Source organism: Callithrix jacchus, chromosome 18 (genome assembly GCF_049354715.1).
Source record: "Callithrix jacchus isolate 240 chromosome 18, calJac240_pri, whole genome shotgun sequence".
In the NCBI taxonomy this organism is placed as follows: domain Eukaryota; kingdom Metazoa; phylum Chordata; class Mammalia; order Primates; family Cebidae; genus Callithrix; species Callithrix jacchus.
Window position 1 is genome coordinate 23523502 of NC_133519.1, and position 13390 is coordinate 23536891.

Genomic DNA, 13390 nt, shown 5'->3' on the forward strand with positions numbered 1-13390 from the left:
CAGTTTTAACATTGTGTTTATATATACTTATTTAATGATTGGTAGTAAGTCATAGTAAAATAGAACAATAGAGTTTTAGGGATTTTTCCCTTAAGGGTACTGGCTGATATTTTGGTATGCTTAACAAAATGGAAATTCCCACAGTAGGAAAAGTTTTTCCTAAACAAGAAACAAAAACTGCCTTTCTAACTAGTCATTTTAAAGTTATGACTCCTAAAAAAAATGGTTGGCTATAGGTATAGGTTCCTTGAGAAGGTAGAAGAAAACCTTGATCACTCATGTCTAAATTACATCATTAGTTATACATAGACTCAGCTTTTACCTTTATTTTTAAAAATTTTTTACTGATGAAGCTTTTATCTTTTAACAAAGATATTATATCTTCAAATAATTAAATCTGAGAAGGGATTAGAGAAAAGGTACCTCTGGTAGAGTGAAAGTTCAAACAATTTATGCAAAAGAAACGTATTGCCTAGTGAAACCTGATGGTATCTCTGCCTCACTTCAGTTGACCACAGGCTTTGTTTCTGACTTGTGTTCTCTATAATTTTCCGTTCTTTTCTCATTCTTTTGACAGGCGCTGTCTTTCTTGGCCTCCTGTTTGGGGCTCTTGTGCTAACTTCTGTGAATAGCTACTATTCCTCTCCAGCTCGGCAAGTGCCCAAAAATCCAGCTTTGGAAGCCTTTTTGGCCCAGTTTAGCCAATTGAAAGATAAATTTCCAGGTCAGAGTTCCTTCCTGTGGCAGAGAGGACGGAAGTTTCTCCAGAAGCACCTCAATGCTTCCAACCCTACTGAGCCAGCCACCATCATATTTACAGCAGCTCGGGAGGGAAGAGAGACCCTGAAGTGCCTGAGCCACCATGTTGCTGATGCTTACACCTCTTCCCAGAAAGTCTCTCCCATTCAGATTGATGGGGCCGGAAGAACCTGGCAGGACAGTGATACGGTCAAGCTGTTGGTTGACTTGGAGCTAAGCTCTGGGTTTGAGAATGGCCAGAAGGCTGCTGTGGTCCACCACTTCGAATCCTTTCCTGCGGGCTCCACTTTGATCTTCTACAAGTATTGTGATCATGAGAATGCTGCCTTTAAAGATGTGGCCCTGGTCCTCACTGTTCTGCTAGAGGAGGAAACATTAGAAGCAAGTGTGGGCCCAAGGGAAACTGAAGAAAAAGTGAGAGATTTACTCTGGTCCAAGTTTACCAACTCTGACACTCCCCGCTCCTTCAACCACATGGACTCAGACAAACTGAGTGGGCTGTGGAGCCGAATTTCACACCTGGTACTGCCAGTCCAGCCAGTGAAGAGCATAGAAGAACAGGGGTGCCTTTTCTAAAGCTAAGCACAGAGTTGCTTACAGAAGGTATATACGTTTATGAAAAAGTCTGTTTAAAGGCCTTCCATTTATATGGAAGGAGGTTGATAAAATAGATTGAGGAAATAGCCTGAAAAACACAAATGAGCTTATTTTAGAAGTTTTTATTTTTTACTCCTTATAAAATCTTTCTAATCTAAGCCTTGACAAAGGTAAAAATTAACCTAACTTCTTTTCTTTGCCTCTTGGACTAAATCAGGTTTGAAATATAGGATGATATATATGAGAATTTAAAAAAAATTCTAAAATATAGCACCATTGCACAGGAGATACTCTTACTTCTTAGAGTAACTACAGAGTGATTTTTTTGATTGTTTTTTTGAGTGAGAATCTGAAGAGCCTTTTGGACAGTGTTTAGACTTGGACTAAAGCTATTATAATTATGAAGCAAGATAATTTTTAGAAAATTTTTCTATCACATGTTGAATATTTTCAAACATCACTTTAATAATCTAAAGTTATGGGGTTACATCTTATATTAATTTTACAGTTTTGAGTAGTATAAAAAAAGGAAATAAGAATTCAAACCATTAAGTACGTACTTAAATACTACATGTAAGACACTGTGCTTTTATTCCACTGAGCTGAGGTATAAGCAGCTGTACTCAAAGAACTTTCTTAAAAATGAGAACCAATGGGGAAATTGGGGTTTATAATTCTTGGAAATGAAGAACTTCCAAATGGCTATATCTTTACTTCAGCTTTTCTTGAAAAATTTACAGCAGTGATTTTCAAACTGTGTCTACTGGCACCCTTCCCCTTTATATCAGAGCAGTTCTGCTTTTAACTGTTTCATATGTCGGGGGTTCTCTGTGAGATTTCATTGCAACAGTTTCACTGATAATGAAGTTCGAAAACCATTGATTAAGTGAGAAAACATCTCAGACGATAGGAAATATGTAAAAAAAATGAGTGTATTAAATCTTATGAGTAGGAAGCGGAAATACAGGTTTATTGTATAGCTACATTATTTATGAATGGTAAAGATCTATACATGAACAGCAGAATGTATAAGCTAGCATTTACTAGCATGTTTCTGATGCTTTTGTTCATTTCTGTTCATTGTCATTTCTGTCTCCTCTGCATGGAATTTTATACTTCTCTAGGGTGAGAGTTTGTAGGCTCTTTCAGCAGAACAGATTTTTAATAACCATTTTTATTTTTTAAATTTATTTTTGAACCAACTTAATAGTAAATTTTATATGAACACTTGGCATAACTTTACCAAACAGTTTCTTTCTATGCAGTGATGGAACATTATATAATGTAGCTCTTTCTTGACCAACTAGTTATAGAAGTATTATTAGGTTAAAAATTAGAGAAATGCAAGAGATGGTATACTTAAAGAGAGGAAGCAGAAATGGTAGGTAATTCTCAGAGGTTTTGATAGTTGGTACTGATTGTTGGACTGTGTTCTGTGATTGTAAGAAAGATGGAAAACAGTGTGTATGGAGACAGTAGATGTTGATTAGCATTTGAGCTCTAAAAGTGGAACTCTAGTAAAATGATCTTGACCTAACAAAGGGTCTGTTCTATTATATGGACTGTTATAATCCTGGAATGTTTGAACTGGGTTTTGGCCTCTCTGTTGTATGAGATCATATGTATATATCTAAGAAATTATGATTCAAGTATGGGAAGATTTTAGGAAACACTAAGAGGATAGAGGGATCTTTACTGATACCTAAAAAAAATTATACTTGAGTAATTGCTCAGTTGAGTGTAGGGGCATACCTGAAGGAAGAATTTGCATTTGGGACTTTGAAGGGATCTTCCAAGAGATTTGGGAAAGACCTGAACAAAAAGTGAAAGGATGGTGAATGTAAATCAATGTCAATCCAATATGAAAGCAGAGGAAATTGAAGGAAAATTTGCATACCAAATTTTTTTTTGTCTTTCTAGATCTTAGATGCTAGCATTACATCCACAAAACCAGTGTTGCCTTGTAGAACTGTTATATTGGCCTGCTGACCTGTGCTACCTCAGATCTGTAAAGGAACCAGTATGATGCATATTCTTGTTTCTTCATTCAGTTGGATATGGTTTTCCATTATTTCCTTTCAAAATAATTTAGAAAAATAAATTTCTAAGTCACAATTTTTTTTTTTTTTTTTTTTTTTACTTATTTAGCCTTTTTAGAAACACTTTCCTTCCATGTATAGTGCAACCAATTGAGACCGTTGTCAGTTTTCTGTCCACTATTTTTGACTCTTAGGATGGAGTACAGTGGCATGATGATAGCTCACTGTAGCTTTAAACTCCTGGGCTCAAGCAGTCCTCCACCTTAGCCTCCTGAGTAGCTGGGACTACAAGTGCCCACTACCACACCACTTTATTTTGTATAGAGACAGGGTCTCACTGTGTTGCCCAGACTGGTCTTGAACTCCTGGCCTCAAGTGATCCTCCTACTTCGGCCTCCCAAAGTGCTTGGATTATAGATGTGGCTCAAAGCACCCAGCCTCCAACTTTTTTTTTTTTTTTGGTGAGAGAAGGTCTTGTTCCATCACCCAGGCTGGAATGCAGTGGCGCAATCTCAGCTCACTGCAGCCCATGCCTACTGAGTTCAAGCGATTCTTGTGCCTCAGCCTCCCGAGTAGCTGAGATTAAGGCGCGCATCACCATGTCTGGCTAATATTTATATTTTTAGTAGATATGAGGTTTCGCTATGTTGTCCAGTCTTGTCTCAAACTTCTGGCCCCAACTGATCCACCCACCTTGGTCTCCCAAAGTGCTGGGATTATAGGCATGAGCCACTGCATCCGGCCTCAAAAATCATTTTTAAAAGAAGCAGTATATTAGCACTGGGTCTTCTCATGACTAAAATGACTATTTTTAAAGCATACTATATTTTATAAATGGACAGATAATTCAAATTTATTCTCTAATGTGTTCTCAGGTTAATTTCTATTTGTTTCTATTTTTTACTTTTTTTAAGGTTTCAGATTTTCGTTTGTGTCTAGTAATTCATCTTTTATTATTGTCATAATTTGCTTATTTGACTTAGAAAAATGATTTGTGGGCATACAATATCGTACATGATACCTAAACATTGCCATTTAATTACTGTTCCAGAATAACGTTCATTACACTGTATATTAATATAAATTACTTCTTCAGTAATTAGAATTGTAGAACCTAATGGTAGAATCAGAAATTGTCTTTGGACTTAAGGTTTTTCTTCCCTTAGGGTAAATTTTCAGTTTTTTGGTTAGTTTCCAGGGTTTGGCCGAAAAGTTCCATGGGGTTCTAATCACTAAAATAGTGATGCTAATTTGTTTCATATTTCTATTTTAAATATTTCTATTTTTAAAAGCCATCAATAAAGCAATTTCAGTACACTTCATTTGGAGGCCTCCAAGTTTATGATGGTTAGTGACCCACCATTCTCCCAGATGATGACTCGACTGAATAGTGCTAGCTGCTGAGATGGTTTTTCAACAGTTTTTTTTTTTTTTTTGAGATTGAGTTTTGCTCTTGTCACCCAGGCTGGAGTGCAGTGGTGCGATCTCGGCTCACTGCTGCAACTGCTGCCTCCTGGGTTCAAGCAGTTCTCCTGCCTCAGCTTCCCAAGTAGCTGAATTATAGGCGCCCGCCACCACACCCAACTAATTTTTGTATTTTTGGCAGAGTCGGGGTTTCCCCATGTTGACCAGGCTGGTCTCAAACTCCTGACTTCAAAGTGATCCACCCCCCACTCGGACTCCCAAAGTGTTGGGATTACAGGCATGAGCCACCGTGTCCAGCCTAAACAACTTTTAATTGGTCAACTTATAGTTTTATCTATTCAAGACAGGAAGCACAATGAGCAGTGATGTTAAAATATAACAAATAGGGCATGTGAAAGTTATAAGAATCAGATGATCTTCACCAGCACTGCATTCACATATATCCGTCCAAACTTTATGCCACATAGGCAGGTCTCTGGCTCTTCAAAAATGAATGTTAAATAGAAAATAATAAATACTAGCTGATTAGGGCTATCATTTATTTAATGGGAATAAAGATTATATTCATAAATTTTACTTGCAGAGAAGTACTTTCATTTTGTTTTAAAGACACGGTCTTGCTCTGCCACCAAGGCTATAGTGCAGTGGCACAGTCATGGCTCACTGTAGCCTGGAACCTGAAGGGGATGATCCTACTTCAGGAACCACAGGCACACGCCACCATGCCTGGCTGGTTGAGAAGTACTTTCAAATAGCAACATGAAGCCTTTCCTTTATCATTTGAAAATAAAACATAATTGTAAACTAAACCAGTATATCTTTGTAAAGCCAATAATATGTCATTTGACAGAAGCATTGTTTGAATGTGTGTTTCAGGTTGAATATGTAGTTCAGTGTCAGTCTCCATTTTGATATCTTGTTTATCCATCTGAGCACATTTCATTTTAAAATTTATTTGTTGAGACGTCATGGGAGTTTTTTGTTTTTCATTGAACACTATCACTTGTCCAATGGGAAGGCTGATGCTTATCTTTATGGCGAATGCTTGGTTGAATAATATATTTGCAAAGATGTTAATTCTAGAGAGAGCTAAATAAAGTTCAGATATCTGTAAACAGTTTCTCCAGATGACTTAAGCCTTATTTTTGTAAATTTATGTTAAATTTTGGGTGCTAAGTTGTGAAATACCTAATGATTTGGGCCTAAATTTGCCTCATTCAGACCCAGTTGGGGCTGTTGAAATTCATTTCTAGCTAATAAACTGTACTATAACTTCTGTATCTCTACGGACCAATCCAAATGGCCTGAGAACACAACCTAATCTGCAAAGAGGCAAATAAGTTAGTCTTCAGTGCCTTTCCTTCCAGTATTATCTGCATTATCTGTGTCCGCTTGCTTTGATGTCTTGAAAAGCCCATAAATTTGTTCTTATTTTGGGAAATAGTCTCCCACTTTCCCTCTTTGAGGCTTATAAACTAAATCTGCCTTTGGCTAAGAGGAGTTATGTGAACCAAAAAGAACATTTTGGACTTGGGAAGCAACAGGCTGGGTCACACTGCATGGGGCAGAGTTAACCAGGCCCCCCAGCAGTCACAGCCCTACTCCCTGTGCTCCTACCAAACCTAAGGTCACATCAACACAAAGCTCCAGGCAGTTGCTTCTGGTTCATCAGAGAGCACAGGACATTTAAACCTATTTGCCTTTCCTGTCATAAAAGATACAGCACGTTGACTTTCAAACCCAATTGCATTTTGCTTATTTGTACTTAACAAAAAATATGTGGGCTTTGCCAATATTAATGTCCCACTTCTCTGCACTCCCTTTCTGTGTAACGGGGAATGCTTTTGCATTTGTTTCTTATGGATTCTGATGAATGTGCCTTATTCAGATTAGTTGTCTGGTCATTACTCAGAATAAAGAATAAATCTCCTTAATTTTTTTCAGCTGACTGATTCTTGATTAAACATCCCAAAATAGCAAGTTTATAGAAATGGCCATGTGTGATAAATGGTGGGAAAAGAAACTGCCCTCATTTGGCAGTAGGCTGAGGAGATAGAAAAGCCTGTGAGGGTTGCCAGGTGGCATTTGCAGCCATCAGTGAAGTAGTATAGGGCAGACTCTGCCTAGAATCTGCTATAGCTCTCAGGTAGCATTCTTCCAGTGCTATTTCTATTTAAGGAGGCTTTCCTGAGTATGGGAGAAACGTTGGGATTGTAAGCAAATCCCTGGGAATTGCTGCTACCCCATGGTATGCTAGTGGGAGAGGGGGAGAGGGGGAGAGGGGGAGAGGGAGAGAGGGAGAGAGGGAGAGAGGGAGAGAGGGGGTGGGGGGGAGAGAGGGAGAGGGGGTGGAGAGAGAGAGAGAGAGAGAGGTGCTGAGACAAGGTCTCACTCTGTCACTAGGCTGGAGTGCAATGGTGCGATCTCTCCTCACTGCAACCTCCTCCTCCCAGGCTCAAGCAATTTCCCTGTCTCAGCCTCCCAAGTAGCTGGGACTATAGGCGCATGCCACCATGCCGGACTAAATTTTTGTATTTTTAGTAGAGACAGGGTTTCACCATGTTGCCCAGGCTGGTCTTAAACCCCAGAGCTCAGGTTTACAGGCTGGAGCCACCATGCCCAGCCTGTGAATGTGTTTTTTAAGTGTGGACATCCCTCATCTTGTGTGTTGGGAGTGGGGGGGGTGGGAGTGTGTGCAGAATTTCTGCCTCAAAACGTTGCCAAACCAGAATTACAGAGCAGAAGCACCTGAATACTCATCTCAGCCCCTCACCCACCTTCTCCCAGCATCCCGCCCCCCTCTTCATACCGAACTAAAACCAAAGGTCTTAACACATTTTATAAAATAGTTTTCTAACAAATCTGAATCAAATTTCGAAAATCTGAAAGACTTGTTTTTGCAGTTTCGAAAAATAGGAACTTAGGGAGTCAGCATATCTTAACATATGAGCTTTCAGTGAAAGGAGCTAAAGTCAAGGGACAGGATGAACCTGAAGGCAAAGTACGCAGAATTTCCTAATACTCATTCCACAAACATCAACAGTAGATTAGCAGCAATGAGATTTTCTTAATGCATAAACTCATCACTAGAGTATATTACATACTAGTGTTCTACTGTACACTAAGACAGGCCTCAATACTGATTAATAAGGGAGTGAGTGGCTATGAATTATTTAGTTGCTGTAGGAATTGTAATTTTAAACAGGATCCAATCAAAATGATTTCCAGTCTGAAGTTGCAATTCGAGTCATAGAATGTTTGGTGCAGAAGCAGCTTCATCAAGCTAAACTGAGAAAATATTGGGCCAAGGTATTACCTACTTTAAGAAAAGGAAATGAGTTGGCAGATCCTATTATGTATATGTTCAGGGCACTGGTTACTGTGGAATCTGCCCATATGGTATATGACTTTAGAGCTCACAGAAGGCCCCCATACACACAATAAAAATGAAACACTAGCCAGGTGTGGTGGCTCACGCCAGTCATCCCAGCACTTTGGGAGGCTGAGGTTTATGGCTCTTTTGAGCCTAGGAGTTCAACACCAGCCTGGCCAACATAGTAAAACTCTGTCTCTATAAAAAATGCAAAAATTGGCTGGATGTGGTGGCACATGCTTGTAAGTCCCAGCTACTCAGGAGGCTGAGGGGGGAGGATCACCTGACCCTGGGGAGGTAGAGGCTGCAGTGAGCCATGATTGCACCACTGCACTTCAGCCTGGGTGACTGAGACCCCGTCTCAAAAAAAAAAAAGAAAAAAGGCCAGGCGTGGTGGCTCACACTTGTAATCCCAGCACTTTGGGAGGCCAAGGCAGGTGGATTACGAGATCAGAAGTTCAAGAGCAGCCTGGCCAACATGGTGAAACACCGCCTCTACTAAAAATACAAAAATTAGCTGGGCATGGTGGTTGGTGCCTGTAATCCCAGCTACTCGGGAGGCTGAGGCAGGAGAATTGCTTCAACCTGGGAGGTGGAGGTTGCAGTGAGCAGACATCATGCCACTGCACTCCAGCCTGGGTGACAGAGCAAGGCTCTGTCTTGGGAGAAAAAATAAACCAAAAAGACACTTTGTCTTTTTGACCTGTATCTGACACTTTCTAGGATCACTAATTCTTAAGTATACAAATCAACAGTCAAGATAAACCATTAATTCAGTAACATCTCTTATTATCTTATTGCCTGAGATGCCATTTGAAGCTCTCACCTGGAGTTTGGCATGCCCCTATAACGCCAAACACGTAACAATAATGGGTAAAATATTTCGAGGAAAATTTTAGAAGACAGAGCCAGGCTCAAAAACAAGATGCATCTTCGAGGGTCAGAAACAGAATAAAATCTCCCAGTGGTGAGGAGGGCTAAAGCTGTAGGCCTGCTAGACCCTGCATTTGCAAATATATTTCCCAGACAAGCTGCTGCGGCTTGGAGCTAAGAGCTCTCCACACGAGGCTCACCAGATTATGTAAACAAATTACTTGTTGGAAGCCTACAATATTGGTATTGTTATCTGCAAATATTCATCAATTAGTTTATCTCACGCAGCCTTTAAAAAAACATCTTGTTTATGTCTTATATAAAGTATGCTACAATTTTTTTTCAGGTTTTTTTTTTTTTTTTTTTTTTGAGAGACGAGCTCTTTCTATGTTGTTCAGGCTAGACTCAAATTCCTGGGCTCAAGTGACTCTCCTGCCTCATCCTCCCGAGTAGCTGGAACTACAGGAGCACGGCCCTGAGCCTATTATTATGATTATGATTATGATTATTTGTTCTGTTGCCCAGGCTGGAGTACAGTGGCATGATCTTGGCTCACTGCAACCTCTGCCTCCTGGGTTCAAGTGATCTTCTGCCTCAGCCTCCCAAGTAGCTGGGACTACAGGTGCCCACTAACGCACCTGGCTAATTTTTTGTATTTTTAGTAAAGACCGGGTTTCACCATGTTAGCCAGGATAGTCTCGATCTCCTGACCTCGTGATCCACCCACCTTGGCCTTCCAAATGGCTGGGGTTATAGGCATGAGCCACTGTGCTTGGCCTTTTCTTTGTAGAGACAGGCTCTCACTTTGTTGCCCAGGCTGGTCTTGAAATGCTGGCTTCAAATGATCCTCCCACCTCGACCTCCCAAAGTGTTGAGATTATAGGCCTGAGGCTCTGCACCTGGCCAAAGCTGACGTTTGTAATTTACCTTTACAAAATGTGAAGAATTCCTTATAGGACTTTTTTTTTTTTTTTTTTAAGAATCATAGCCTAAAGAAAATTAAATACGGTTTTTAAAGACTATAATACTAAAAGTACCCTAATCACATGAAGATGATAATTATGTCTAGTTTTTTTGTCTGTTTTGCATTATTTACATTTTAATACATAGCATTTGTGTGAAAAAGAATCGAATATTTTCCTAAAGATATCTCAATGTTTGTATTGACTGTTTTCAGGTTTACAATAATTTTTGTACATACAGTTAATTTTCACAATAGTAAATTATTGCAGCATTTTATTCTTGCAATAACTGTTCATGAAGTTGAATGGTAGATTTTCAAATCTAATGCATACAAGGTGTTTTCCACTTCAAGTTAAAGACTGCATTTATTTGAAAGTGAATATTCAAATTTAATAAGTCAATGACATACTTCATTTGAATTACTATAACTGTTCAAACATTGTTTATGAAGAATCCATCTTTTCCTCGCTGATTTGAAATGCCACTTTATCACATACTGGATTCTCATATGTATTTGTGCATATTTCTGAGTTTTCTATGCTGATCTATTGACCTGGCTGTTAGGCAAAAGTACCACACAGTTTTAATTATTGTGGCTTTAATATCTGGTGGTGGCTCATTTGTTTTTCAATTTTTCTAGCATTATTACTTATTCTTTCAAATGAATCTTAAAATCACCTTGTCTAAAAAAATTAATATTTTTCATAGAATTACATCAATTTTTCTAATGATCTGGTAGGAAACTGGCATCTTTATAATATTAAGTCTGCATATCCAAGAAGCAAGAAAACTCTGTTTAGTTCTGGGTAGCCTTGTTTTTATGATTTTCCTATGGCTAGAAGCAGCTAGAAAGTGTTATGTCTCAAATTAAAAAACCCACATCTGGTGAAGTTCTGTTTATTTAAAACACCAATTCTGGCTGGGCATGATGGCTCACACCTGTAATCCTAGCACTTTGGGAGGCCGAGTTGGGCCGATCATCTGAAGTCAGGAGTTTCAAGGCCAGCCTGACCAATACGGTGAAACCCCATCTCTACTAAAAATACAAAATTAGCAGGCATGGTGCCTCATGCCTGTAATCCCAGCTATTCAAGAGGCTGAGGCAGGAGAATCGCCTGAACCTGGGAGGCGGAGGTTGCAGTGAGCTGAGATTTCCCCATTGCACTCCAGCCTGGGTAACAAAGTGAAACTCTGTCTCAAAATAAATAAATAAATAAATAACACCAATTCTTTTTCATACTCAGATATGAAAGATGAGAATAGATTATCTCTGCTCCCCCTAGTCCCTCCAGCACTGGGAGATTTCCTTCCATTTTCTGGAAACAAGGAATCTTTATTCACCTTTGGAACGATTTGATTCGCTAAGGATCCTCGTAAAGAGAAGTAGTGGCTGAGCTGCTTCCTAACTGCCACGGTTTTCTGTGAAAGGAAAGCCCTCTCTACTGGATTATTTTACAGACGATATTGAATAATAGAAGCTCTGTGAAAATTTTTTTTCCTCGAATAAGAATATAAACACCCTCATACCAAAGCCACTGGTGGTCCTTGGTTCTTCTGCACGTATTCCTAATTCTGTCATCCTTTTGTCTGACTTTTTGCTTTCTGTAATCTTGGGTATGAGGCTTCACATTCAATTCACAAATATTTACTGAATACCCACATGTGCCAACAACTGAGTTGAACATCTAATATCTTAATGACACAGGGAGGAAAACCCCTCCTATGGTTTGGGAGGACGTTTCCTTCAACCCAAGGTCTGTAACCTTTGAATAAGATCCTTCCTGCTATCTATGGGAAATATGACTAAGAGTGTGGAGTTTAGCAGGATGTCCGCTGACAGTGAGGTATCCGTAAGTAACATGCTGTCCAAAGTCTCAAAGTGGATCAATGTTTTGACACTTGGTAGCAGCCTGATTTGAAGAGGATACAGGAGAAGAAACCAGGGCTGCGTTAGAAATAATTAATCCACTAGCACCTATGGGTCATTATCTGCGACTCACTGCAGCAGATAATGATATTCCCGGCTGTGATTTGGGCTGGTTGTCCCCTGACAAGTTTTCATGCACAGAGCCCAGGTCAAAACCCAGGTAGAAAGAAAATGCAAACATGTCTCTTGTCTAAGGGGGTGACCCTTTTAGTCCCAATGGGATGCAGCAGCTGCCTTGCAGAAAGGTCTTGAAGAGATGAAGAGATGTAGTCTGCGACCTCCCTGGCTCAAGCGATCCTCCCTTCTCAGTCTCTGGAATAGCGGGGACCACAGGCATACCCCACCGTGCCTGGCTAGTTAAATGGTTTTTCGTTTGTAGAGACAGGGTTTCACTATGTTGCTCAGGCTGGAGCAGGTCTTTTTCAGCCAGCATTTACTCCCCATCATTTTGCCTTACCTTACTTCCTGGTGGGTGGCACTGCACGTAAGTTTTTGTCACACAAAACAATAAAGACTAGAGAGATGGCTTTTTCTGGTGCACAGACAACCGTTTGCAGAGGAAGGATGAGAACCTGCAGATTTACGTTGTTGTTTTGATTAACTCTCCATCCACCAGTCCCAGCTGGCAGCACCAATGAGCAGGACTTTTCACGGTCACCTGGAGAAAACCCACCACACTAAAAAGCAAACAAATCTGTTTTATGGGGGGAGGGTTCACAGATGCATTTGGGAAAAATTGGCAAATGCTCCTTGCTTACCATCTTCGCTCTTTTTCATCCTGAACATCAAAGTTGTTCAGTGGTTTGGGGATCACATGTTCCACTTAATGTTTAAAGCAGATACTTATGGGAGGAGTAGAAGTTTCCCTGTGAAAAAACCACCACTATGCATTGTTACTTGAAATTTTCTCTAGTTTCACATTCTTAAAATCTTGAAAAATGGACTTAGAACTGGCTTTTTTTTTGCTGTGAGGTGGAGGTAAAGAATGATAGTGGCCCTGTGAGCTGTGGTTATCTGGGAGGTGAAGGTAGTTTTCTTGAGTAGTGCCTGCTGGGTTTGATTCACTGCACTGGCCACCTGTAGCTGCTCCATCAAGGAGTACCAGATTCCACCTTCTCCTCATCTGCAGCACTGCCTCGGGCTGGCTGTAATCTGGCCTCATGGCCGCAACAGAGACGATGCTGTGACAGGGCTTTGGCTCTGTTAGCCATATGGGATACAGACACAAGTGCCCATGTGGCCCAGGCCTGCTACATTTACCCAGCTTCTGTAAACACACTTCCTCATAGAATCACAAAGATGTAGGATGCCCTGCATCTTCCATCTGCTTCTTTCTCCTCCTGTGGCCGCTCCTGTGTCTCCTTTAGTCCTGGTGTGGCTCCAGTGTCTAAGAAATGAACACATGGGAGTTACAACCCTTTTTTAAGAGTCTTC

At 40.2% G+C, this 13390-nt stretch overlaps 1 protein-coding gene across 6 annotated transcripts in view; it reads left to right on the forward strand.

Moving 5' to 3' along the window:
* The window catches only part of LOC100385418 (torsin-1A-interacting protein 2), a 45926-nt gene that overhangs the window by 29294 nt on the left and 3242 nt on the right, over positions 1-13390 (forward strand). For 4 of the 6 annotated variants that reach the window (XM_078356203.1, XM_078356204.1, XM_078356205.1 and 1 more), the window contains one exon: positions 578-6754. In XM_078356203.1, the coding sequence (XP_078212329.1) occupies positions 578-1335 (758 nt within the window). In that variant the 3' untranslated portion in view covers positions 1336-6754. Of the gene's footprint in view, positions 1-577; positions 6755-13390 lie in introns of those variants that run through there. The other 2 variants (XM_035279241.3, XM_078356206.1) reach the window with 1 other exon arrangement.